This window comes from Carcharodon carcharias, chromosome 5 (assembly GCF_017639515.1).
Source record: "Carcharodon carcharias isolate sCarCar2 chromosome 5, sCarCar2.pri, whole genome shotgun sequence".
NCBI lineage: Eukaryota > Metazoa > Chordata > Chondrichthyes > Lamniformes > Lamnidae > Carcharodon > Carcharodon carcharias.
In genome coordinates, this window is record NC_054471.1 from 108,743,998 (window position 1) to 108,770,848 (window position 26,851).

At 46.2% G+C, this 26,851-nt stretch overlaps 1 protein-coding gene across 2 annotated transcripts in view; it reads left to right on the forward strand.

Moving 5' to 3' along the window:
- Positions 1–26,851, forward strand: part of LOC121277854 (signal-induced proliferation-associated 1-like protein 2) — a 647,580-nt gene that overhangs the window by 458,048 nt on the left and 162,681 nt on the right. For both annotated transcript variants that reach the window (XM_041187562.1, XM_041187563.1), the window contains exons 12-13: positions 18,197–18,349; positions 26,188–26,294. In XM_041187562.1, coding sequence (XP_041043496.1) covers positions 18,197–18,349; positions 26,188–26,294 — 260 coding nt within the window. The remainder of the gene's footprint in view (positions 1–18,196; positions 18,350–26,187; positions 26,295–26,851) is intronic.

Sequence of the window (26,851 nt, forward strand, 5' to 3'; positions counted from 1 at the left end):
TGATACAACTGAGTGGCTTGCTAGGCCATTTCAGAGGGCATTTAAGAGTCAACATGTGGAGTCACATGTAGGCCAGACCAGGTATTCCTTCCCTAAGGGTATTAGTGAACCAGATGGGTTTTTACAACAGTTGACAATGGTTTCATGGCCATCATTAGACTTTTAATTCCAGATTTTTTATTGAATTCAATTTCCATGTCTGCACTGGTGGGATTTGAACCTGGGACCCCAGAGCATTACCCTGGGTCTTTGGGTTACTGTGACAGTACCACTACGCCATCACTACCACCCCCACACCCCCTGCCCCCACCCCGTTTGTCTGTTTGTAGAACTAATTGACTTTGATACCCTGAATCCCAAAGGTCACCAGTATGTCAGTATTAAAGAAGGTTCCTGAGAGCAAATGAGTATTTGTCAGGTCTCCTGGAATGTACCAGTGTTTACATGGAGTCTCTCCACTATCTACAAGGCACAAATCAGGAATGTGATGGAGCACCCTCCACTTGCCTGGATGAGTGCAGCTCCAGTGGTACTCGAGAAGCTCAAGACCACCCAGGACAAAGCAGGTTGCATGATCAGCACCCCATCCATCACCTTAAACATTCACTCCCTCCACCATCTACGCACAATGGCAGCAATATGTAACATCTGCAAGATGCATTGCAGTAACTCACCAACATAGAAAAAGGGCCATTTGGCCCTTTGAGCCTGCTCCGCCATTCATTACGATCATGGCTGATCATCCAACTCAATAACCTGCTCCCGTTTTCTCCCCATATCCTTTGATCCTTTTCGCCCCAAAAGCTATATCTAACTCCTTTTTGAAAACATACAATGTTTTGGCCTCCACTACTTTCTGTGGTAGTGAATTCCACAGGCTCACCACTCTCTGGGTGAAAAAATTTCTCCTCGTCTCAGTCCTAAATGGCCTACCCCGTATCCTCAGACTGTGACCCCGGTTCTGGATTCCCCCACCATCGGGAACATACTTCCAGCATCTACCCTGTCTAGTTTTGTTAGAATTTTATAGGTTTCTATGAGATTCCCCCTGAACTCCAGCAAATATAATCCTAACCGACTCAATCTGTCCTCATATGTCAGTCCCGCCTGCTGCACCTGCATGCTTACCTTCAGTGACTGGAGTATGAGGACACTCGGGTCTCGTTGCACATTTCCCTCTCTCAATTTATAGCCATTCAGATAATAATCTGCCTTCCTGTTTTTGCTACCAAGGTGGATAACCTCGCATTTATCCACATTATACTGCACCTGCCATGCATTTGCCCACTCACTCAGCTTGTCCAAATCACGCTGAAGCATCTCTGCATCCTCGTCACAGCTCACCCGCCCACCCAGCTTTATTGTCATCTGCAAATTTGGAGATATCACATTTAGTTCCCTCATCTAAATCATTAATATACATTGTGAATAGCTGGGGTCCCAGCACCGATCCCTGCGGTACCCCACTAGTCACTGCCTGCCATTCGGAAAAAGACCGGTTTATTCCTACTCTTTGTTTCCTGTCTGCCAACCAGTTTTCTAGCCATCCCAATACACTACCACCAATCCCATGCGCTTTAATTGTACACGCTAATCTCTTATGTGGGACTTTGTCAAAAGCCTTCTGAAAGTCCAAATAAACCACGTTCACTGGCTCCCCCTCATCAACTCTATTACTAACATTCTCGAAAAATTCCAGTAGATTTGTCAAGCATGATTTCCCTTTCATAAATCCATGCTGACTGTCCCATTCTGCCACTTTTTTCCAAGTGCTCAGCTATTAAATCTTTCATAACGGACTCTAGAATTTTCCCTGGCCCCAACCACTTCCTCTTCACCATGGACGTCCAATCCCTCTACACCTCCATCCCCCACCAGGATGGTCTGAGGGCCCTTAGATTCGTACTCGAACAGAGGCCCGAACAATCCCCATCCACCACTACTCTCCTCCATCTGGCTGAACTTGTTCTCACACTGAACAATTTCTCCTTCAACTCCTCTCACTTCCTCCAAATAAAAGGTGTGGCTATGGGTACCCGCATGGGCCCCAGCTATGCCTGTCTCTTTATGGGGTACGTGGAATATTCCTTGTTCCAGTCCTACTCCGGCCCCCTCCCACAACTCTTTCTTCGGTACATCGATGATTACTTTGGTGCTGCTTCATGCTCTTGTCGGGACTTGGAAAAATTTATTAATTTTGCTTCCAGTCTCCACCCTTCCATCATTTACACATGGTCATCTCTGACACTTCCCTTCCCTTCCTTGACCTCTCTGTCTCAATCTCTGGTGATAGACTGTCCACCAATATCCATTACAAGCCTACCGACTCCCACAGCTACCTTGACTACAGCTCCTCACACCCCGCTTCCTGTAAGGACTCCATCCCATTCTCTCAGTTCCTTCGCCTCTGTCGCATCTGTTCTGATGATGCTACCTTCAAAAACACTTCCTCTGACATGTCCTCCTTCTTCCTTAACCGAGGTTTTCCACCCACGGTCGTTGACAGGGCCCTCAACCGTGTCCGGCCCATCTCCCGCGCATCCGCCCTCACGCCTTCTCCTCCCTCCCAGAAACATGATAGGGTCCCCCTTGTCCTCACTTATCACCTCACCAACCTCCGCATTCAAAGGACCATCCTCCGCCATTTCCGCCAACTCCAGCATGATGCCACCACCAAACACATCTTCCCTTCACCACCCCCCCGGCGGCATTCCGTAGGGATCGTTCCCTCCGGGACACCCTGGTCCACTCCTCCATCACCCCCTACTCCCGAACCCCCTCCTATGGCACCACCCCATGCCCACGCAAAAGATGTAACACCTGCCCCTTCACTTCCTCTCTCCTCACCGTCCAAGGACCCAAACACTCCTTTCAAGTGAAGCAGCATTTCACTTGCATTTCCCCCAACTTAGTCTACTGCATTCATTGCTCCCAATGCGGTCTCTTCTACATTGGAAAGACCAAATGTAAACTGGGCGACCGCTTGGCAGAACACCTGTAGTCTGTCGGCAAGAATGACCCAAACCTCCCTGTCGCTTGCCATTTTAACACTCCACTCTGCTCTCTTGCCCACATGTCTGTCCTTGGCTTGCTGCATTGTTCCAGTGAAGCCCAACGCAAACTGGAGGAACAGCACCTCATCTTCCGACTAGGCACTTTACAGCCTTCCGGACTGAATATTGAATTCAACAACTTTAGATCTTGACCTCCCTCCTCCATCCCCACCCCCTTTCTGTTTCTTCCCCCTTCCTTTTGTTTTTTCCAATAATTTATATAGATTTTTCTTTTCCCACCTATTTCCATTATTTTTAAATCTTTTATGCCCTGCTAGCCTTTCCACCCCACCCCCACTAGAGCTATACCTTGAGTGCCCTACCATCCATTCTTAATTAGCACTACCTTCAACACCTCTGTGTTCTTTTGTCTGTGACATCTTTTGATTATCTGCTCCTATCACTGCTTGCTTGTCCCTACAACCACACCACTACCCCCTCACTTCTCCCCCAACTCTCCCCCCACACCCCCCCCACCTTAAACCAGCTTATATTTCACCCCTTTCCTAAGATTCACTCAGTTTTGTTGAAGGGTCATGAGGACTCGAAACATCAACTCTTATCTTCTCTGCCGATGCTGCCAGACCTGCTGAGTTTTTCCAGGTAATTCTGTTTTTGTTTTGGATTTCCAGCATCTGCAGTTTTTTGTTTTTATCTAGAATTTTCCCCACTACCGACTTCAAGCTGACTGGTCTATAATTCTCTGTTTTCTCTCTACCTCCCTTTTTAAATAGTGGGGTTACATTAGCTACCCGCTAATCTGTAGGAATTGTTCCAGAGTCTGTAGAATCTCGGAAGATGACCAACAATGCATCCACTATTTCTATGGCTACTTCCTTAAGTACTCTGGGAGTACGTAAGGAACCGCCTAGCCCCCTTGAAAAGCACCTTCCAAACCCGCGACCTCTACCATGTAGGAGGACAAGAGCAGTAAACACATTGGAACATCACCATCCTCCACACCACACACCATCCTGACTTGGAACTATATTGCTACACCCTCACTATTGCTGGATTAGAGTCCTAAAACTCCCTGATAACATTGTGGGTGTACCTGCACCAAATGGACTGCAGCGGTTCAAGAAGGCAGTTCACCACCACCTTCTCAAGGGCAATTGACGATGGACAACAAATGCTGGCCTTACCAGTAACACCTACATCACATCCCATGATAGAATTTAAAAAAACATTGACACAAATGCAGACATACTATCAAATTAATTCCACTGAGAAAATAAAATTGGAGATGCTGAACCGTATTTTAAACTGATCTTTATTGATTGTGCTTTATTTCTAAAACAACCTAATTAATTTATGATTTATTTCTCCTTTTTACCTGTGCCTCTTCTTATACACACCCCTACTGACAAAGAAGCCCTGAGCTACACTTGATAATTATTCTCTTTGTACTGGTAAGGTTATGAACCCTGTGGACATCAGTGATGCTTACAGAGATGGAGAACTCAATTAGAAACTGCACAGAGAGCTCTTGCTCTCCCCAGCTATAGGCAGACAGCCAGCATTCAAAGTTTGTATCTACGTTGGGAACAAAATACTCATTTTCCAATTAGGAAGACCAACAATCTTGATCATTTTTAGATCAGCAAAAATGACTAAAAGTGGTTAAAACAATAATATAACCTCTTAAATAAAACTCTTAAAAAAGATTTAATGAAAGTGATTGAAATTCTGCATCAAAGCAGTGAAGCAAGCAGTTTCACATTTCCAGGATACGATGGAGTAGCTAATATTTGGATTCTGCCACCAACAATCTGCCAAAAGCATGTGTAGGAAGAAAATCAATGGTGAAAGGAGAGTAGAGCTAAATGCTTCTCAGTCTCGTACACCAGTTTGCTGAATGACCTAAGGAAATCCACACTGGGCACTTGCAGCAAACTGCAGCCTGAATCAATTTTCCACCTCCCACTCATCCCAACCTAAAGGCAGAGTGAGGTTGACAGGTTAGGGATGTGCTGGGTTAGTTATTCTACTGAACAAAGAGAACCTACTATCCTTGTTTTGATATTAAGACACAATATAATGGGTTTAATAGGAATGTGTTGATTAAATAAATATTTTCTGTTGTTTGTGGGAAATATTTATCTAGTAATGTTATTTCAATGACTATAAGTTAATGGGAAATGTTCAAAGCACAGTAGGAATATCCAGAATTTAAACATGGAGAAGCTTTATAAATAATTTATAGATGTGTCTTCAAAATAGAAATCAATCTTTTCTTTTCATTGCTTCACAACAATAGCCACAAGCAGCACTTATAGAGGTTATTAAAGATGAAAAGGAAGGCAAGTTATTGACAGGGAAGAGGTTTAGGGATAATGGAAATATTTCTTTAACTCTGAGTTTTACAAATCAAAGTTTCAAATGTGTGCTGAACACATATCACAAAGAAAATGAGGAGGAAAATACCCAGGTGAGACTGGGGAGCCAACCGAAAGCTGTTAATAGTGAGACAACCTAGCATTATAACATGGTGCTTTGATTAATACATTGCACCATAGGATGGATCTCTGCAAACCTTCTTCCCAACACAGACTGTTCACTGATAGTCAACCTGATAGCCACCCAACCTCGGACGGCCTGCTTCTACCTCCTACCCAAAATCCACAAACAGAACTGTCCCGGTAGACCGATCGTGTCAGCTTGCTCCTGCCCCACAGAACTCATTTCTCGTTATCTTGACTCCCTTCTCTCTCCCCTTGTCCAGTCCCTTCCTACCTACATCTGTGATTCCTCTGACACCTTACGTCACATCAACAATTTCCAGTTCCCTGGCCCCAACCGCTTCCTCTTCACCATGGACGTCCAATCCCTCTACACCTCCATCCCCCACCAGGATGGTCTGAGGGCCCTTAGCTTCTTCCTCGAACAGAGGCCCGAACAATCCCCATCCACCAATACTCTCCTCCGTCTGGCTGAACTTGTTCTCACACTGAACAATTTCTCCTTCAACTCCTCTCACTTCCTCCAAATAAAAGGTGTGGCTATGGGTACCCGCATGGGCCCCAGCTATGCCTGTCTCTTTATGGGGTATGTGGAACATTCCTTGTTGCAGTCCTACTGCGGCCCCCTTCCACAACTCTTCCTCCGGTACATCGATGATTACTTTGGTGCTGCTTCATGCTCTCGTCGGGACTTGGAAAAATTTATTAATTTTGCTTCCAATCTCCACCCCTCCATCATTTTCACGTGGTCCATCTCTGACACTTCCCTTCCCTTCCTTGACCTCTCTGTCTCAATCTCTGGTGATAGACTGTCCACCAATATCCATTACAAGCCTACCGACTCCCACAGCTACCTTGACTACAGCTCCTCACACCCCGCTTCCTGTAAGGACTCCATCCCATTCTCTCAGTTCCTTCGCCTCCGTCGCATCTGTTCTGATGATGCTACCTTCAAAAACACTTCCTCTGACATGTCCTCCTTCTTCCTTAACCGAGGTTTTCCACCCACGGTCGTTGACAGGGCCCTCAACCGTGTCCGGCCCATCTCCCGCGCATCCGCCCTCACGCCTTCTCCTCCCTCCCAGAAACATGATAGGGCCCCCCTTGTCCTCACTTATCACCCCACCAGCCTCCGCATTCAAAGGATCATCCTCCGCCATTTCCGCCAACTCCAGCATGATGCCACTACCAAACACATCTTCCCTTCACCCCCACTGTCAGCATTCCGTAGGGATGGTTCCCTCCGGGACACCCTGGTCCACTCCTCCATCACCCCCTACTCCCCAACCCCCACCTATGGCACCACCTCATGCCTACACAAAAGATGTAACACCTGCCCCTTCACTTCCTCTCTCCTCACCGTCCAAGGGCCCAAACACTCCTTTCAAGTGAAGCAACATTTCACTTGCATTTCCCCCAACTTAGTCTACTGCATTCGTTGCTCCCAATGCGGTCTCCTCTACATTGGAGAGACCAAACGTAAACTGGGCGACCGCTTTGCAGAACACCTGCGGTCTGTCCGCAAGAATGACCCAAACCTCCCTGTCGCTTGCCATTTCAACACTCCACCCTGCTCTCTTGCCCACATGTCTGTCCTTGGCTTGCTGCATTGTTCCAGTGAAGCCCAACGCAAACTGGAGGAACAGCACCTCATCTTCCGACTAGGCACTTTACAGCCTTCCGGACTGAATATTGAATTCAACAATTTTAGGTCTTGAATTCCCACCTCCATCCCCACCTCCTTTCTGTTTCTTCCCCCTTCCTTTTGTTTTTTTCCAATAAATTATATAGATTTTTCTTTTTCCCACCTATTTCCATTATTTTTAAATATTTTTAAATCTTTTATGCTCCCCCACCCCCACTAGAGCTATACCTTGAGTGCCCTACCATCCATTCTTAATTAGCACATTCGTTTCGATAATATCACCAACTTCGACACCTATGTGTTCTTTTGTCTGTGACATCTTTTGATGATCTGCTTCTATCACTGCTTTTGCCTACAACCACACACTCCCCTCCACTTCTCTCCCCCCCGCCACCTTTCCCCACACCACCTTAAACCAGCTTATATTTCACCCCTTCCTGAGATTCACCTAGTTCTGTCGAAGGGTCATGAGGACTCGAAACGTCAACTCTTTTCTTCTCCGTTGATGCTGCCAGACCTGCAGAGTTTTTCCAGGTAATTCTGTTTTTGTTTACAGACTGTTCACTGTTGATCTTTCTGGAAGGAGGGAGAAGGCTGGTGGAGACTATGAAATAGCAGGAGAGGGGATTGTAACAAATGCCACCAAGGTAGTAGAAGTATTTTAAGCTATGCTAAAATTAAGGGGGAGTTCAATGCAATAGTGACAGAGGAGTGCAATGCAATAGTGACCAGATTTTATTTTTAGTGATGTTGGTTGAGGATTACATATTGACCAGGACACACAATAATGGCAAATGGAGCCATGGTTTAACATCTTACCTAATGGACAGCACCTCTGACAGTGCAGCACTCCCTCAGTACTGAATTGCTATCTAGGTTATATGTTCAAGTTTATGGAGCAGGGCTTGAATCCGCAACTTCTGACTTAGGTGAGAGTCTTACTACAAGGACCAGGACTGACACCAATTCTAGCAATGATGGTCCACCAGTAACTGCAGATCTATGAAAATGATGCATGTTTTTTAATGGATTTTTAAAAATCTTGTTACCTGCAAAGAATTTAAAGCGAAACAGGAAAATTAGCAACAGATATATTGAAAACAGTATGACATGGGAGTGCATTGAAGTTATTAGTATTTAAGCTTGGGAGAAACAGTACATTAGTGGGATGAGATCTTTTAAAGGAAGGAATATTTTACTTTTCAGTACTTGTTACGTATACATTTGTGAGAATGAGCATGAGGGAGAGACACTTAGAAAATAGAGAAGTAAGTTTGGCATCCAAAAATCGTCTCCTCACTATTCATGACCATTGCTGTAATTACTGTCTCTCAGAAACAGGTATGAAAGGAGCATAATGTTGTAAAACTACATCTGACTAAAGCAGTGACAAGCTTCAAATATGCATCATAGGATCAGATTAATTAGAGGCTGCTTTGAGAATCTAATGTTTAACTCTTAAAAACTGGTTTATTTGAAACTAACACCAAAGTATAATAAAAACAAAAATGCTCGAAATGCCCACCATGTCAGGTAGCCCTTTAGTAGAGAGAAACAGTTCTATTTCAGATTTATGACCTTTCATCAGAATTCAGGTCATCAAACTGAAATGTTGGGCTGGAGGCAGGAAGCTTGGTCGAGAAATTTCCCAACTTGGTCGACCTGTCTTCTTTAAAAGACCCTGGCCTGTCCTATTTTCATTCTAGGGGAGGCAGGGGCAGGATGCAGTTGGGCCCACTGTCCCCAGAGGCTGTTCAGAGGGGGCCACAGAGGCAGATGAGTGCCGAGGCAGCTGGTTAGAAGGCACATCTTGGTTCTCTGAGACTTTGGCCCAGATCTATTAAAGGCTGTTGGGCCATCAAACACTCACTCCTCACCCCCACACATCCCCTTGCACCCCATACCCCTCAGATCTCCACAACCACCCCCCACCCCACCATGCCACTTCCATAACCACTCGCTCAGTATCCACAATGGACACACCTCAGGAACCATGTGGAGATGGAAAAAAATTAAACTTCCAACAACCTGAGAGCTTTCAGTCATACACACTTGATACTGAAGAAAAACACTCATTCACGGAACACATTCAAAACATTTAAATTTCTTCAAGTAGTCAATTTGATGTAAAAACAAACAAACTACTCACTAACCACATCAAATACAGCTAACTCTCTAACAGCTTCTTAAAACTATCAATTAAACTGTGAACTCAGCCCCTGCTGAGCTATGTGGTTTGGAAAATTTGAAACTCAACCAAGCATTCATAATGGCTTCAGCTTTAATAACAAGCCTTGGAAAATGTCAACAATAAGTATATTGAAACTGCAGGAACAGATGGCTAATGGCTTTTTCTAAGTTACACCAGATGTCCTGTCAATCAGTGCATCTCAGCAGCAAATGGTTGTTTTTTATTCTTTACTTAAAGCTGCAGTCTTTTTTTCATTTTTAAAGGGCTGGGGACTTAAACCACTTGTAAACAGATCTTATCTGCCTTTCAAGGGAATTGATACCTCCTCAATAAAATCATGGTTCCCACCCTGCAGGTTAAGGATGTCAGAATAGCAAAAATTGAGTCTGTTTAAACTGGGCACTCATTTCAAATGGCCCTGCTGAGTTCAGGCTTCCTGTCTGTGTGATTCAAGCCCCACCTGCTTGCCCCTGCCAGCAAAGTGGGATCTGCTGGAAGTGGGGGCGCATCCAGGTTCCGTCCACCATTTTAAAGGCCTCCAGGGTCGGCTCGACTCTGTGAAAATCCAGCCCCTTTCTCTATCCACTGATGCTGCCTGACTTACTGAGTATTTGCCATGTTGCTGATTTCATTTCAGATTTTTAGTATCTGCATATTTTACTTTTATGGAAGTGCAATTTTTTCCAGTAATTGCCAGAATCATCAACAAGTTTATTTTCACCCATTTTTACATCATCTTCTCTAGCCACTCATTATCAGTGGTCTAGGAAGGGCTCCCATTTCATTTTTCTTCCCTTAGATTTCCCACTACAGAGATTTGAGCACATAATTCAGGCTGACATTCCCATTGCAATGCTGAGAAAATGCTATACTATCTGAGGTATTGTGTTTTGGATGAGGCATTAAATCAGGACCTGACTGTTCCCTCCAGTGGGCATAAAAGATCCCACAGCACTATTTCGCAGAAGAGCATGTGAGTTCTCCCTGATGTTCTGGCCAGTACTTATCCCTCGACTTAACACCACTAAAAGAAAAAGCAGATTATCTAGTTATCATCTCATTGCTGTTTGTGGGATCTTACGTACACAAATTGGCTGTTGCACTTCCCTCAGTATGGCAGCGACTACACTTCAAAAATACTTAATTGGCTGTAAAATGCTTTAGGACTTTCAGAGGTCATGAAAAGTGGCTTAAAAATAAGTCTTACTTCTTCCCTCCCTCCCTTCCTTATGCTTTGCCACAGCATCATGGTTGTATAACAGTAACAGAAAGTGAGTTTGGAAGAAATATGTCAATTGCTCATTCAGACACACCTCCTTCTTATCACACAGACCAGCCCCGAAACGCAAGGATTAGCCATTCCCTGACAACCGCGGTGGTTTACAGGATCAAAGCAGTAATACATTGACTATTTTAATCATTTATTCCTATTTTGACCTTGAAAGTTCCACCAATGCTTTAGGTTACATCAGTTCTCCAGGGCCATTAGCATTCCAAAGGTCTCTTGCCTAAAGCAATGTGTATCAGGTTTCATTATTGGAATTCTGAATTTGTCTGATCAGTGATACAGAGAGATGTAATTTACTTTTTCTATTAATAGGATTAGACCATCTGCTGCAAGGCAGGCGTGGAATTTGTTTCTTTTGGAGGTGAAGAAATAATTTAATTGTGTATATGAAATGCTTGCAGAAATGTTATTTTCAAAACAGCTGAGTTTTATCCATATGTATCTGATTTCAAAACTAGCTGCTGTATTTCTTTCTGTATTACTAATTATAAATATTTGTCCATGATAATTTGCGTATATTAGAAATGGCAAGCTAACCAATGAGCTAGATTGAAGACAGTTGAGCCTGAGCAGCATTTCACAGCCCAACCAACAAAGCAGCAATTGGCAATTGTTGGCAACAAACCCCAAAAACATAGATGGTTTCTGCCTGTTTTATCCTTAACCCTGCAGTTATGCAGTATGCAACTACAGCCAACACATTCAGAGTATTGTAACAGCATTAGGAACTGAATTGTTTATATTAAAGAAAGAATGATCTGCATTTATATTGTGACTTTCACAACATCAGGACGTTCCAGAGCACTTTGCAGCCAGTGAAGTACTTATGTAATGTGGTCACTATTGTACTGTTGGAAGCACAGCAAGCTCCAATAAACGGCAATGTGATAATGTCCAGATAATCTGTTTTATGGCAATCTTGATGAATGTTGGCCAAGACACGGGGGAGAACTCCCTTGCTTCTTTCAAAATAGTGCCATGGGATCTTTTGCATCCACCTGTGAAAGTAAATGGGGTCCCTATTTAATGTCACACCCCGAAGACAATACCTCCGAAAAGGCAGGACTCCCTCCATATTGCATTGGAATGTCACCCTATATTTTTGTGCTCAATTCTCTGGAATGGGGCTTGAACCCAAAACCTCCTGATTCAGAGGTGAGAGTGTTGCCTAACTTCTATCAATTAGAGATGGATAAGATTGTAGTGTTGGAGAGCTGCACCATCCAATGTTCTGAGCGCATGCAGATGGCAAGTTTCTGTCTCAGCCTTTGACAACGCTGTCCTGTACAGTCATATTTCATTACACCTCCTCAGCTTATTTTATATTGAATGCAGTTTCACTTTGTGTGAAATATACTGCAGTGCGGGTCTGAAATTAAAAGGGCACAGACTCGTGCCTGATATTGCCCACGCTATTAAAAGAAACTGCTGAATTTTTATTTAGGAAGGAGGAAAGGAATTGGTGAAAGATACATCCTGGGGTCCATATCCTCACCATTGATTGCATCCCCGTCCTTTGCTAAATCTCAGACTGGGCCTGATTGTACCTGATGGAGAATTTTATATAATGTGGGAGAAATTTAAAGACGAGGGTGAAAGTGTTGAAAAAGTTAATTTTATCATATGTTATAATGTGTTCAGTAAAGAGGATTATTTGGTTCGTGAACCTATAGAGGGGCTTGTGTCAATACTTAGTGCTTCCATTGAAATCAGTAGCAGCACACATGCAGGTGCAACCACTAATCCATGCAGAACCTGATGCATTTCCTTTCTACAAGCATTCCCATTGTTTTGTCTATGGGAAACTGCACAGATGTGCGTTAGAAGTATTTTTTTAATGTGACCTAATTGTTCTCAGTTGTGCATGACCAGCTTGTGACCTGTACTTACTACAGTTATAGAGCACATCTGTGATCAACATATTGAAGCCGGAAGGGTATTTTCATTTGTCTGATAGGCTGTACTTATATTTCAAGCAATATACTTTGTATTTATTGAATTGCCAGTTTTTCACTAGGTACACCAAACTTCTGAGAGGTCTTATATTCAGTGGGTAACGTCCTTGCCTCTGAGCCAGAAGCTCCAGGTTCAAGTCCCACTGCAGGACTTTATGACCAAGTGACCAAGGAAAGTATGAGCAAAACGTGGCCAAACCGGTTGAGTTTCAACTTGTTAATCCTTCCAGCACACATCAATGGCAGGTGGTAAGAGTGGGAGAGATCAGCTATGTGATGGAAAGAAAATGGAACCCCTACCATCACCATTCAGAGCTCCGGTCTACAACATGCTCACAAGTGTATGGCATTGAGAATAATCTGGAGATTACTACCTTTTGAAGTTCTACTTGTTAGTCTCTTTCCTAGTTTCCTAAAATCTGCCTGCAGGTCCACATCACTCTTTCTACCTATGTCGTTGGTACCAATATGAACCACAACATCTGACTGTCCACCCTCCCTCCTTAGAACTTGCTGCAGTTGCTCAGTGACATTGTGTACCATGGCAACTTACCAACCTAGAATCATGCCTGCAGCTATGGAAATACTTGTCTGTTCCCTTAACTTTAGGACCCCTTATCATTGTTGCTTTTCCAGTCTTCCTCCTTTTCCACCCTCCCAAACCCCACAACCACCACCTTTCCATACAGCTGGGCCACCTGCGCTGTGGACTTGGCTCTGGCTGCACTCCCTAGAGGAACCATTACTCTCACCAGTATTCAGAACCTAAAACCATTTAGGGAGCTAGATTCACTCTGGACTCTTGCACTACCTACCTGGTTCTCCTTAACTGAAGTTCACTTGTTCCCTTTGACTGCTCACACTTGGACTGTGTCATGACTAACTCCAGAAATATGTTATCCACGTAGCTGTTAACCTTACAGATACACTGCAATGATGCAAACTGCTGCTCAAGATCCAGAACTCAAGCTCCTCCAGCTGATGACACTTCCTGCACTTGTGGTTGTACAGGACCTGAGAAATTAAAAACAAAAAACTGTAGATGCTGGAAATCCAAAACAAAAACAGAAATACCTGGAAAAACTCAGCAGGTCTGGCAGCATCGACGGAGAAGAGCAAAGTTGACGTTTTGAGTCCTCATGACCCTTCAACAGAATGAAGTAGAAATAGGAAAGGGATGAAATTAATCCTGTTGTTCTCACATGAAACAGCATGTGCATTGCACTAGACTGAGATGCCCTGTCATACCCCTATTTATTACTCTATTAACAAAATTTAGAGAAATAAACTTGAACGAACACTCACCAGCTACTCACCAATCATTTGCTTCCCTTGTGCTGATGTCACTTTATTTATAGATAACTTAACTCAAATATTTTACTTAACTCTTATTATCTGTATATCTCAGATTTTAATTTAATTAAAAAGATAGGAAGCCTTTTGTGTTACTATCCCTCTTTATTTAATTTTAACTTTATTTATCAGAATCTAATTAATTAGACATGGGTCGTAATTAATTTTGACCTTCAGAATATCCTGCCTATTAATGATGATGCATTTTTAAAAATTATTTTTATTTGGTGAGAAAAACAGGGTGTAGTGATGCCATTTTACGGTGACATTGATTCAGTTCAAAGTCATTTATGTTATTGTGTCATTTTTTCAGGAAGCTCGTGCTCCTTTAGTTTTCTCTCTTAGCACTCTGTTTCTTCCATCCTCCCCTAAATGCATTGACTCTTGTCCTGCGGAATGGCTCTATCATTGTTGAAGATCATAGCCCATTTTCTCCACCCATGTCCTGGCTAAGAGCCATTGTCCTGATTAATGAAAGAATTAATGACATGAGGGGCAGAATAAATACGTTCCCCCACCCAGAAACCATGATCATGTCAGCGTGAAGCCGACCAGCTCCACGCCGAACAGCCGTAGGTAATAAAGTGCTGTGGGGCTCATTAACAAGGGCTGAGTGGGACTTCTGCCCCTCATTGGGGCAGAGGTCCCACCCTCTGGAGTTGTCAGCCAATCAGATTGGCCACAGCTCCATCAGTCCCGGCAGGACCAGTGAGGTGTCAGTGGCAGCTGCCGGGACTGCAACTAATGAGAGGAGCTCTGGGCCTAGGATTCCCTGAGCAGGTAAGTCCAGGTCTTGGGCCAGGGAGGGGGTTGGGGTGGGGCTTGGGAGTGCTAGGGAGAGAGGCAGTGGGGGAAAGATGGTGGATTTAAGAGAGGGAGCTGGTGGGGAAGTGGGAGGGAGGTGCAGGATTCAGCCTAAGGTGGGGGCAGCCCCGTGATCGGCAAAGGGCAGCCCCCAAGGAGAGATTTTCACGCCGTCCACCTTCCCGCCCTTTAATCATTTGAGGCTAAAAATCGAGCTTCCCACTCCCATCCTGCTACCCATACCAAATGTATTATGGCGTGAGCAGCGTATTATTAGGATCAATAGGCTTGATAACAAGCTTAATTGACCATTTCAACATGGTGGGCGGGCTGCAGATTTCAGCGCCCACCACTCCTTGTATTATGGGGGTGGGCTCAGGATTGGGCGGGAAGATAGTGGGATGGGCACCTACTAATTTTATGTGTCCCCTCCCCCAAACAGGAAACATGCCCACCGGGTGTATGTAAAAATCAGCTTGAGGAATGGATTTTAGGATGTTAAGGCAGTGTGTAATTGCAAGGGGCAGCCCACTCAGTGATGTTTTCAGGTTATGACCTGCTTAACGCCTAGTCTTTGATGAAGTTTACCTCCTCTCCCTCATGGGGGAGATCTTCATGCTCCAGAAATCAAGGGCTCTCTTTGCACTCCTCTTCAGCAGCCGAAGGAAGGATCAATTCTTTTTGAGTTGTGAAGCTTGTAACATGCCACTGGAGCATGCCATTACCAGAAATACCCTCTCTGGGCTGTACCAGAGGCCTATCCAGAAGGCTTCTTGGGCTGTACCAAAGGCCTGCCCCAGGGCCTTGCTAGCTGTACCAGAGGCCTGCCCCAGGGCCTTGCTGGCTGTACCAGAGGGCCCCCCACCCTCCCAGGGCCTCGCTGGCTGTACCGGAGTTCTGTCCCAGGGCCTCGCTGGCTGTACCGGAGGCCTGTCCCAGGGCCTCGCTGGCTGTACCGGAGGCCTGTCCCAGAGCCTCGTTGGCTGTACCGGAGGCCAGTCCCAGGGCCTTGCTAGCTGTACCAGAGGCCTGCCCCAGGGCCTTGCTGGCTGTACCAAAGGCCCGCCCCAGGGCCTTGCTGGCTGTACCAAAGGCCCACCCCAGGGCCTCGCTGACTGTACCGGAGGCCAACTCAAGAACCATTGAGGCACTTGAAATAGCACTGTAATTCAGCATCCTCACTGTCTGGTCCATGATAATGCCTGCACCTCCCCACTGTTTCACTAAACCTGTTGCTTCGACTGACCTTGATGATGCAACAATGTCATCAACCAAAGTTGCTTCAGTTATCACTGGTCTCCCAGCAACCATCTGGACACATTCCTCCCTCTGAATTAACAAGAGAAAAAAGAAAAATTTTAATTTAAACAGTACCTTTCATGGCCTTAAGATGTCCCAAAGTGCTTTACAATTAATGATAATATTTGACATGTAGTCACTGTTGTAGAAATGTATGCAAGTGTGGTGGATGCTGAAGAGCAAATGCCTTGTGGCAGCTTCCAGAATGGAAAGCATTTCCAAGTATAATTATGTATAGGTACAGCATCTCAGAACCTGCAACCTCGGGACCAAGTCCATACAGATTTTGGATCTTACTGGTTTTCGGAGAAATAATCAGAGCCTTAATTCAATTAATAGGAGACACATGAAATTAAGTGAATATATTTATTTTTATTTAAGATTGAAAACCGAATACATAATAGTGAAGAAATAACATTTGAAAAATAAATTAAATAATAAGGTAAGTAACTCCACCTTGCAGGCTATGCTGGATTCAAAGTATGAGTGTGCTAGTGAAGCTGCCAGAGAACTGCAGCTTCCTGTATGTGTGGAAACATGACCTATCAGCTCTTTCAAGCACAGTACATGGAATAGTTCTCATTGGCTAATAGTCAAACCAAGAGCAGTGTATTACTATCACTATCAAGACTTATGCGTTTTATTAGCTGTTGGGACTGTGTTGGGTTGATTGGGCCAAGCCAGGTGGAGTCAGATAAAGGGTCACTCAGAGCTTGGGAAAAAACCAGTGTGCAAAGCTGATAACTAGTCTGGCATGCCACCTCGCCAATGAAGCACCTCACTGAATAGTCCCAGTAAGTTTGACCCATGGCAATTTATAAAAATGTCCACTTTTCAGATAGCCAGATTTGAGAGACAGTGCCTGCAATAGAATTCATATAGCACCTGAGCACTAAGTGAGAGGATACCATCTCCATTTATATAGTTGAGGGTGCTTATATGGTACCTTTGCAGCCACATGTGTTCCATTGATGACATCTTAGTCTTGGGAAAATCTTACACTTGGTAAAAGTTGAATTTATTAATTCTCTAATTTACTTGGCCCATTAAAAGTGGTAAAAATTTAATGCTTGACCAAAGATGACAGCTGTGACCTGTTTGATGCAGTGATGCATAGTCAGTTGTGATTAATGTCACTGAACTCCTCTGAGGCTGCCTGGAATGACCCAACAGTATAAAAAATTAAGAACTGTTACTTCTATAGGCGCAGTATCTCCGAAAGTATGGGCTACAATTCTGAGGGCAAGAATTGCTTCTGGTGGCAATTTAAATTTAAAACCACTGCCAAGAAGCTTAATTTTTTTCCCTTATGTCTAACACCTTTTCTCTCCCTGCAATAACTAAGTTTGTTGCTAACTAAACCTATTTTCCTGCCAATGAGTCTACATAATGATGGCATAGATTCATCCAATGGCTTTTCCTCTGACTGACTGGGATCTTGCACGGTGGTTTCCCAAGCTTTTTTCTTTTTCTCATGCACATTTCCTGCACTAACTATAAAGCAGGAGTTCGAGACAAATCCTTGAACTTCAGAGATTCCTCGTGGGTTTCTTCCTCAAACACCAACTCATTCTCTTTAGTGGCCTTGTCTCTGACTGATTGTGTGAGAATTCCAATAGTGACATCTTTGGCCTTTGCACCTCCAGCATGGGTGTTTAATGGCATATATGATGCTGACTCTCTCTTGTCCTTCTCCATATCTTCATCATCCTCTTCCTATAATCAATGGAACAGAAGAATTCCAGAGGTAAATCCATAGCTTCCCAAAAATTCAAAAATATTTTTAAGTTAGAATGATGCTAATGAACTTCACTGGTAATTTCTCAACTGCCTCAGTAGTATGTGGGACAAGTCTTCTGTGACTGCAGGCACACAACAAAGTTAAGCAATGACTTCTTCAGTAATGCCAAAATGTGGTGAACTGCAACAAACCAGTGTTGGAAACCTATTTCCTTCCATTTCAATCAGCCATTGGAGCTGTGCTGTTACTGGAAGGGTTCACCTTGATTGATGGGGGATTCAAGGGGCTGGGGGTAGAGTGGAAACTGATGGAACCAAAAAGTGGGCAATGAGCATCACTTTCAATAAATAGTCTTTTTAATCAAAAGCTGAAAGCTAATGGGTTTTGTTTTCCTGTTGCATACAGGACTATGCAAGATGTGGAAAATGCTCAACTCTCCCAATCCAATGTTGGTGATGCAAGTCAGCATTACAGAAACTCCCCCAGCAACCAGTCATCTTCGAGTGACCCAGGACCCAGTGGCAGCAGTCATTGGAGACAGCAGTCTGGATATGATGGGTATGGTGTGCTTTCAGGCGTACACTTACAGAGGGTTGATATCAGCCACCCAGATACTCTGCAGACTGTAAGATAAAAGCAAAAATCTGTGGATGCTGGAAATCCAAAACAAAAATAAAAACAAAGATACCCGGAAAAACTCAGCAGGACTGGCAGCATCTGCGGAGAGGAACACAGTTAACGTTTCGAGTCCGTATGACTCTTCAACAGAACTAAGTAAAAATAGAAGAGAGGTGAAATATAAGGTGGGGGGTGGGGGGGGTGAGGCAGGTAGAGCTAGATAGAGGGCCAGTGATAGGTGGAGATAACCAAAAGATGTCATAGACAAAAGGACAAAGAGGTGTTGAAGGTGGTGATATTATCTAAGGAATGTGCTAATTAAGGGTAGAAAGCAGAACCCCCACTAGGGCTATCTGTACCTTGCTTGTCCTGCTTTCTACCCTTAATTAGCACATTCCTTAGATAATATCACCACCTTCAACACCTCTTTGTCCTTTTGTCTATGACATCTTTTGGTTATTTCCACCTATCACTGGCCCTCTATCCAGCTCTACCTGTCTCACCCCCCCCCATCCCCCCACCTTAAACCAGCTTATATTTCACCTCTCTTCTATTTTTACTTAGTTCTGTTGAAGAGTCATACGGAATTGAAATGTTAACTGTTCCTCTCCGCAGATGCTGCCAGTCCTGCTGAGTTTATCCAGGTATTTTTTTTTTTATTTTTGCTCTGCAGACTGTATTGTTGCTGTAAATTGAAAATGAGGAGGTGTCAAATTTTGTATCAGCTAGAATGTATTTCTGGTGAATTTAGTAGATCTAACACACAGTGTAATTTTATTTAAGGCGGTAATCCATCTAAAAAATGGATTAAAGTTTGCATAACAATAGCAGAAGAATGTTACAAACCTGTTAAATGTTTATTTGCTATTATCACCAACAGAAATCTCTAATCTCATGAAATTCCTCGACTAAGGAAGTGTTAAAATTACAGCATTTTAAAATAATTTGTACTGCAGAAAAGTTTGTCCAAAGGAAAAGTGGGTGATGGTGAATCAAATGTGTCTCAGCAAAGTTAATTTTACATGAACGTAATAGCTGCTTCAAGCTGAGCCAAGTATTCTCTGTACTAATATTTTCTGATTCATGGCACAATCCTTTCCCAAGCTGTACCAAAAGTGCAGGGCACTGGAGCTTTGTCAACAGGCTTTAACCAAAACTAACTAGAGAAGAGGCTTGCCCAATGTACGGCCCACAGGCTGGATGTGGCCCGCGAAGCCCCTCTATGCAGCCCCCCCCGGAGCCACTGTTCAAAATCCCAGTCAAACAGGTAAGTTTTAATAGGAGATTCTGCATGAAGCTGCTCCTCCATAGACTCACTATTGAGCCTATCAACAGCAAAAGTGGGATAGAAACAATCAGTGACTTGAGGAACAACAGACACCGGCTGCAGTGCGCTCGGGCCCGTGGAGCCCAGAGGTGGGGAGCTGAGGACTGGGGAGCCCAGAAGCAGGAAGCTGAGGGCCGGGGAACCTAGGAGCAGGAAGCTGAGGGCCGGGGAACCCAGGAGCAGGAAGCTGAGGGCCGGGGAACCCAGGAACAGGGAGCTGAGGGCCGGGGAACCCAGGAGTAGGGAGCCGACAAGTGTAAGTGGGAGGGAGAGCGCGTGAGGGGTGGGGAGAGCACATGAGGGGGAAGAGGGTGTCAGGGAGAGGATGTGAGGGAGAGGCTTTGAGGGATGAGGGGAGAGTGAGTTAGTTTGAGGTGAAGAGAGAGGGTGAGGGTGCTAGAGGGAGAGAGTTTGAAGGAGGAGGGGAGAGTAAGAGTGTGTGTGTGTGTGGGAGGGAGTGTGTGTGTGTGTGTGTGTGGGAGGGAATGTGTGTGTGTGTGTGGGAGGGAATGTGTGTGTGTGTGTGTGTGGGAGGGAATGTGTGTGTGTGTGTGTGGGTGTGGGAGGGAATGTGTGTGTGTGTGTGTGTGTGTGTGTGTGGGAGGGAGTGTGTGTGTGTGGGAGGGAGTGTGGGAGGGAGTGTGTGTGTGTGGGAGGGAGTGTGGGAGGGAGTGTGTGTGTGTGTGTGGGAGGGAATGTGTGTGTGTGTGGGAGGGAATGTGTGTGTGTGTCTGTGTGGGAGGGAGTGTGTGTGTGTGGGAGGGAGAGTGTGTGTGTGTGGGAGGGAGAGTGTGTGTGTGTGGGAGGGAGTGTGTGTGTGTGTGTGTGTGTGTGTGGGAGGGAATGTGTGTGTGTGTGGGAGGGAATGTGTGTGTGTGTGGGAGGGAGTGTGTGTGTGTGTGTGGGAGGGAGTGTGTGTGTGTGTGTGGGAGGGAGTGTGTGTGTGTGTGTGTGGGAGGGAGTGTGTGTGTGTGTGTGGGAGGGAGTGTGTGTGTGTGTTGGGGGGGGAGTGTGTGTTTGGGGGGTTGAGTGTGTTGGGGGAGATGAGAGAGTGGGGGGGGTTGAGAGTGTGTGGGGGGGGAGAGTGTGTGTGTGGAGGGGAGAGTGTGTGTGTGGGGGGTGGGGAGAGTGTGTGTGTGGGGAGAGAGAGTGTGTGTGCGTGTGTGTGTGTGGGGGGGTGGAGGGAATGTGTGTGTGTGGAGTGGGGAGAGTGTGTGTGTGTGGGGAGAGTGTGTGTGTGGGGGGTGGGGAGAGTGTGTGTGTGTGGGGTGGGAGATTGTGTGTGTGTGGGGTGGGAAGAGTGTGTGTGTGTGGAGAGGGAGAGTGTGTGGGGTGGGAAGAGTGTGTGTGTGTGGGGAGGGAGAGTGTGTGTGTGTGGGGAGGGAGAGTGTGTGTGTGTGGAGAGGGAGAGTGTGTGTGTGGGGTGGGAAGAGTGTGTGTGTGTGGGGTGGGAAGAGTGTGTGTGTGTGGGGTGGGAAGAGTGTGTGTGTGCGGGGTGGGGAGAGTGTGTGTATGTGGGGAGGGAGAGTGTGTGTGTGTGGGGAGGGAGAGTGTGTGTGTGTGGGGAGGAAGAGTGTGTGTGTGTGGAGAGGGAGAGTGTGTGTGTGTGTGTGGGGGGAGGGAGAGTGTGTGTGTGCAGGGGGGGAGGGAGAGTGTGTATGTCGGGGGGAGAGTGTGTGTGTGTGTGGAGGCAGTGTGTGTGTGTCGGGGGGGAGGGAAAGTGTGTGCGGGGGAGGGAGAGTGTGTGTGTGGGGAGGGAGAGTATGTGTGTGTGTGGGGAGGGAGAGTGCGTGTGAGGGGTGGGAAGAGTGTGTGTGTGTGGGGAGGGAGAGTGTGTGTGTGTGGGGAGGGAGAGTGTGTGTGTGTGGGGTGGGAAGAGTGTGTGTGTGTGTGTGGGGAGGGAGAGTGTGTGTGTGTGGGGAGGGAGATTGTGTGTGTGTGGGGAGGGAGAGTGTGTGTGTGTGGAGAGGGAGAATGTGTGTGTGGGGTGGGAAGAGTGTGTGTGTGTGGGGTGGGAAGAGTGTGTGTGTGTGGGGTGGGAAGAGTGTGTGTGTGTGGGGTGGGAAGAGTGTGTGTGTGTGGGGAGGGAGAGTGTGTGTGTGTGTGGGGGGGGGAGGGAGAGTGTGTGTGTGTGGGGAGGGAGAGTGTGTGTGTGGGGTGGGAAGAGTGTGTATGTGTGTGGGGAGGGAGAGTGTGTGTGTGTGGGGAGGGAGAGTATGTGTGTGTGGGGTGGGAAGAGTATGTGTGTGTGGGGTGGGAAGAGTGTGTGTGTGTGGGGTGGGAAGAGTGTGTGTGTGGGGTGGGAAGAGTGTGTGTGTGTGTGGGGAGGGAGAGTGTGTGTGTGTGTGGGGAGGGAGATTGTGTGTGTGTGGAGTGGGAAGAGTGTGTGTGTGTGGAGAGGGAGAGTGTGTGGGGTGGGAAGAGTGTGTGTGTGTGGAGAGGGAGAGTGTGTGGGGTGGGAAGAGTGTGTGTGTGTGGGGTGGGAAGAGTGTGTGTGTGCGGGGTGGGGAGAGTGTGTGTATGTGGGGAGGGAGAGTGTGTGTGTGTGGGGAGGGAGAGTGTGTGTGTGTGGGGAGGAAGAGTGTGTGTGTGTGGAGAGGGAGAGTGTGTGTGTGTGTGTGGGGGGAGGGAGAGTGTGTGTTGGGGGGTGAGGGAGAGTGTGTATGTCGGGGGGAGAGTGTGTGTGTGTGTGGAGGCAGTGTGTGTGTGTGTCGGGGGGGAGGGAAAGTGTGTGGGGGGGAGGGAGAGTGTGTGTGGGGGGGAGGGAGAGTGTGTGTGTGGGGAGGGAGAGTATGTGTGTGTGGGGAGGGAGAGTGTGTGTGAGGGGTGGGAAGAGTGTGTGTGTGTGGGGAGGGAGAGTGTGTGTGTGTGGGGAGGGAGAGTGTGTGTGTGTGGGGTGGGAAGAGTGTGTGTGTGTGTGGGGAGGGAGAGTGTGTGTGTGTGGGGAGGGAGAGTGTGTGTGTGTGGGGTGGGAAGAGTGTGTGTGTGTGGGGTGGGAAGAGTGTGTGTGTGGGGTGGGAAGAGTGTGTGTGTGTGGGGTGGGAAGAGTGTGTGTGTGTGTGGGGTGGGAAGAGTGTGTGTGTGTGGGGTGGGAAGAGTGTGTGTGTGTGGGGTGGGAAGAGTGTGTGTGTGTGGGGTGGGAAGAGTGTGTGTGTGTGGGGTGGGAAGAGTGTGTGTGTGTGGGGTGGGAAGAGTGTGTGTGTGTGTGGGGAGGGAGAGTGTGTGTGTGTGTGGGGAGGGAGATTGTGTGTGTGTGGGGTGGGAAGAGTGTGTGTGTGTGGAGAGGGAGAGTGTGTGGGGTGGGAGGAGTGTGTGTGTGTGGGGAGGGAGAGTGTGTGTGTGTGGGGAGGGAGAGTGTGTGTGTGTGGGGAGGGAGAGTGTGTGTGTGTGGAGAGGGAGAGTGTGTGTGTGGGGTGGGAAGAGTGTGTGTGTGTGGTGTGGGAAGAGTGTGTGTGTGCGGGGTGGGGAGAGTGTGTGTATGTGGGGAGGAAGAGTGTGTGTGTGCGGGGTGGGGAGAGTGTGTGTATGTGGGGAGGGAGAGTGTGTGTGTGTGTGTGTGTGTGTGTGTGTGTGTGGGGAGGGAGAGTGTGTGTGTTGGTGGGGAGGGAGAGTGTGTGTGTGTGTGTGTCTGTGTGTGTGGGGAGGGAGAGTGTGTGTGTTGGTGGGGAGGGAGAGTGTGTGTGTTGGTGGGGAGGGAGAGTGTGTGTGTGTGTGTGTGTGGGGAGGGAGAGTGTGTGTGTGTGTGGGGAGGGAGAGAGTGTGTGTGTGTGTGTGTGTTGGTGGGGGGAGGGAAAGTGTGTGTGTGGGGGGGGAGGGAAAGTGTGTGTGGGGGGTGTAGGGAGAGTATGTGTGTGTGTGTGTGGGGAGGGAGAGTGTGTGTGTTGGTGGGGAGGGAGAGTGTGTGTGTGTGTGGGGAGGGAGAGTGTATGTGTGTGTGTGGGGGGGAGGGAGAGTGTGTGTGGGGGGGGTAGGGAGAGTGTGTGTTGGTGGGCAGGGAGAGTGTGTGTGTGTGTGTGTGTGTGTGTGTGGGGAGGGAGAGTGTGTGTGTGTGGGGAGGGAGAGTGTGTGTGTTGGTGGGGAGGGAGAGTGTGTGTGTGTGTGGGGAGGGAGAGTGTGTGTGTGTGGGGAGGGAGAGTGTGTGTGTGGGGGGGGAGGGAGGGTGTGTGTGGGGGGGGTGAGTGTGTGTGTGGGGGGGAGAGTGTGTGTGTGTGTGTGTGTGGGGAAGGAGAGTGTGTGTGTTGGTGGGGGGGAGGGAGAGTGTGTGTGTGGGGGGGAGGGAGAGTGTGTGTGGGGGGGTGAGAGTGTGTGTGTGTGGGCGGCAGAGTATGTGTGTATGTGGGGGGGGAGAGTGTGTGGAGGTGGGGGGAGAATGTGTGAGTGGGGACGGGGGGGAGAATGTGTGTGGGGGCTGGGGGGATTCTGTGTGTGGGGGGCAGGGGGGAGAGTGTGTGGGGGCTGGGGGCTGTTCTGTGTGTGTGGGGTGGGTGGAGAGTGTGTGTGTGTGGGGGTAGGGAGAGTTTGAGGGAGGAGATGTGTGATTGACGGAGTGAGGGGGAGAGGGTGCAAGGGGGATAGAGGATACGAGGAGGGCGAGAGGTGCGAAGGGCAGAGAGAATGCAAAGGAGAGACAAACTGAGGGAGATGGGGAGAATGAGACAGTTTGAGGGAGAGAAGATATGAGGGGGAGAGGGTTTGAGGGAGGAGGGAAGAGTGCGATGGTATGGGGAGCGAGAGGATGCGAAGGGGGTGAGAGGGTGCAAGTGGAGTGAGGGTGCGAAGGGGGAGAGTGAGAGGGTTTGAGGGAGGGTGGGTGAGGGGAGGAGAGAAGGGGTGAGGGAGGGAAAGAGGGTGTTGGGGGATTCCAGAAAAATAAGAGATTTCATATTTCCTGTAAGTGAATAGATAAGTAAAATTTGCATTTATTTAAATAGATATGTGCATATAATTTGGGAGAGCAATCCTTTTCTGCAAATCTGATTGGAGTGTGTATTTTTATAGTGAAGGCCAAGAAATACAGTTGTATTCCTGACAATTCAGAATCACGTTTTCCATTAAAACTTTCCATTATCTAGTAATTTAAATGAAGCAAGATAAAGAATAAAGGAAGTGCTGGCTTACTCTTCAAAGTTATAAATACAGGGTCAGGCTGGGAGCATTAACTTGCTAGTTCGAGTCAAACGCAAAGTAAGGCATGAAATTTTTCTGAGATGATTTTCCTAAAAAATAAGTTACTGTAAGTGAGGAGTCCTTTACAGCATTTACGTGTGACAAATTTTTTTTTGGATTCCAAAGTTCTAAGTAGAATCTTTATATTGTATAAGTGTCCTAAATGTTTGCTGCAGCTGTCTTTGTTTATACTGAAAAGCCCATTTATGGCATGAGGCAATTATATCGTCATTTATTTATTTCTATGACAATCTCCACATCAGGCCTGTTTCAAATTGACAGCATTCAGCTGGAGTACTGCTCAGTGCCCTAGTGGATGACGAGATGATTACTTAATAACAAACACTCCACTAATGCATAACACTCTCAATAATTAATAAAGAACAACAACTTACATTTATATAAAAACAAAAAAACTGCGGATGCTGGAAATCCAAAACAAAAACAGAATTACCTGGAAAAACTCAGCAGGTCTGGCAGCATCAGCAGAGAAGAAAAGAGTTGACGTTTCGAGTCCTCATGACCCTTCGACAGAAGTTCTGTCGAAAGGTCATGAGGACTCGAAACGTCAACTCTTTTCTTCTCCGCCGATGCTGCCAGACCTGCTGAGTTTTTCCAACTTACACTTATGTATATAGTTGCCCCGGTATGTCCCAAAACATGTCACAGACAGTTTTCACATTTTGTAGTATAACCACTGTTGTTAAGCAGGTAATGAATGATAGCATATTATGCGGATGGCTGACTGAAATTTGACTCTGACTTCAGATTCAGAACACCAGAAAAGATTTTTTTGTTGGTGCCATCTTTCTGTTGTAATGTTAACCACAAGCCTTGTATGTCTGTTCAGGATGATTAGGGAGTTCTTCCAAAGTCCTGTTTATCCCTTGGCCAACAGCATCAAAACAATTTAACTACTTAGTCATTGCAATTTGCTGTTTGTCGGGATTTACTGTGTGTAAATTGACTGTCTCGTTTGCTAACATAACTGATGATTTTCCTTCAAATCTAATGTATTGATCATGAAGTGCTTCAGGAAATTTTGAGGAATTGATGGGATGGTATATAAATGCAAATTTGTTTGTTGCTACAATCAAAATCTCCATAGGCAATGCGATGGACAACATTGGCTTTGTACCTATTTAGTCCTGAAGTATAAGATGGATTTAGATCAGCTACTTACCTTTCTTAGATTGTTGTCAGCAACTATCAGAAATTGTGTGTCTCTTCATCGGATGAGCCTGCATCCTGCTGATATTAAATATAACCTACTTATTATTAAAAGGTGCCAATCCCCTGTTTTGCACGATCATCAAGGTTCAACCAGTGTTCTGACAGAGTATGATGAACCAAGAGAAAGAGATGGCACATTGGAGAGGACCCGAAGTGTTGGTAAGTTTTACATTTGGAATCAGTTTGTTAAATTGGAATAATTTATTAATTTAAAAGTATGGCTGATTATTATGTTACAGTTACAACAAATTCAACATATGTCTTGCTCGATAATTCAAGCTTTCAATGTTTTAACTCATACAAGACTAAATCATGGCAAGTAAATAATGTTACCATACATTATATAATGATTCAGTTAAGCCCTTCCATCTCTGAGTCAGGAGTTTGCAGTCAATCTAAATTTACACTGTGGTGTAGCACTGAGGCAACAGCATTAAAAACACAGTGCCTATTTCCACATGTACACTGATGAACCCAATTGTACCTCATCAGTACCTCTCTTGACCCCACTGCCTTCAAATTGTCAGTATAAGAGCAGGAGTAGGCCATTTGACCCCTCGAGCCTGCTCCACCATTCAACTAGATCACGTCTGACCTTTTACCTCAATGCCATCTTCCTGCACTATCCCCATATCCTTTGATGACATTGGTACCCAGAAATCTTATCAACCTCTGCTTTGAACATACTCAATAACTGAGCTTCCACAGCCTTCTAG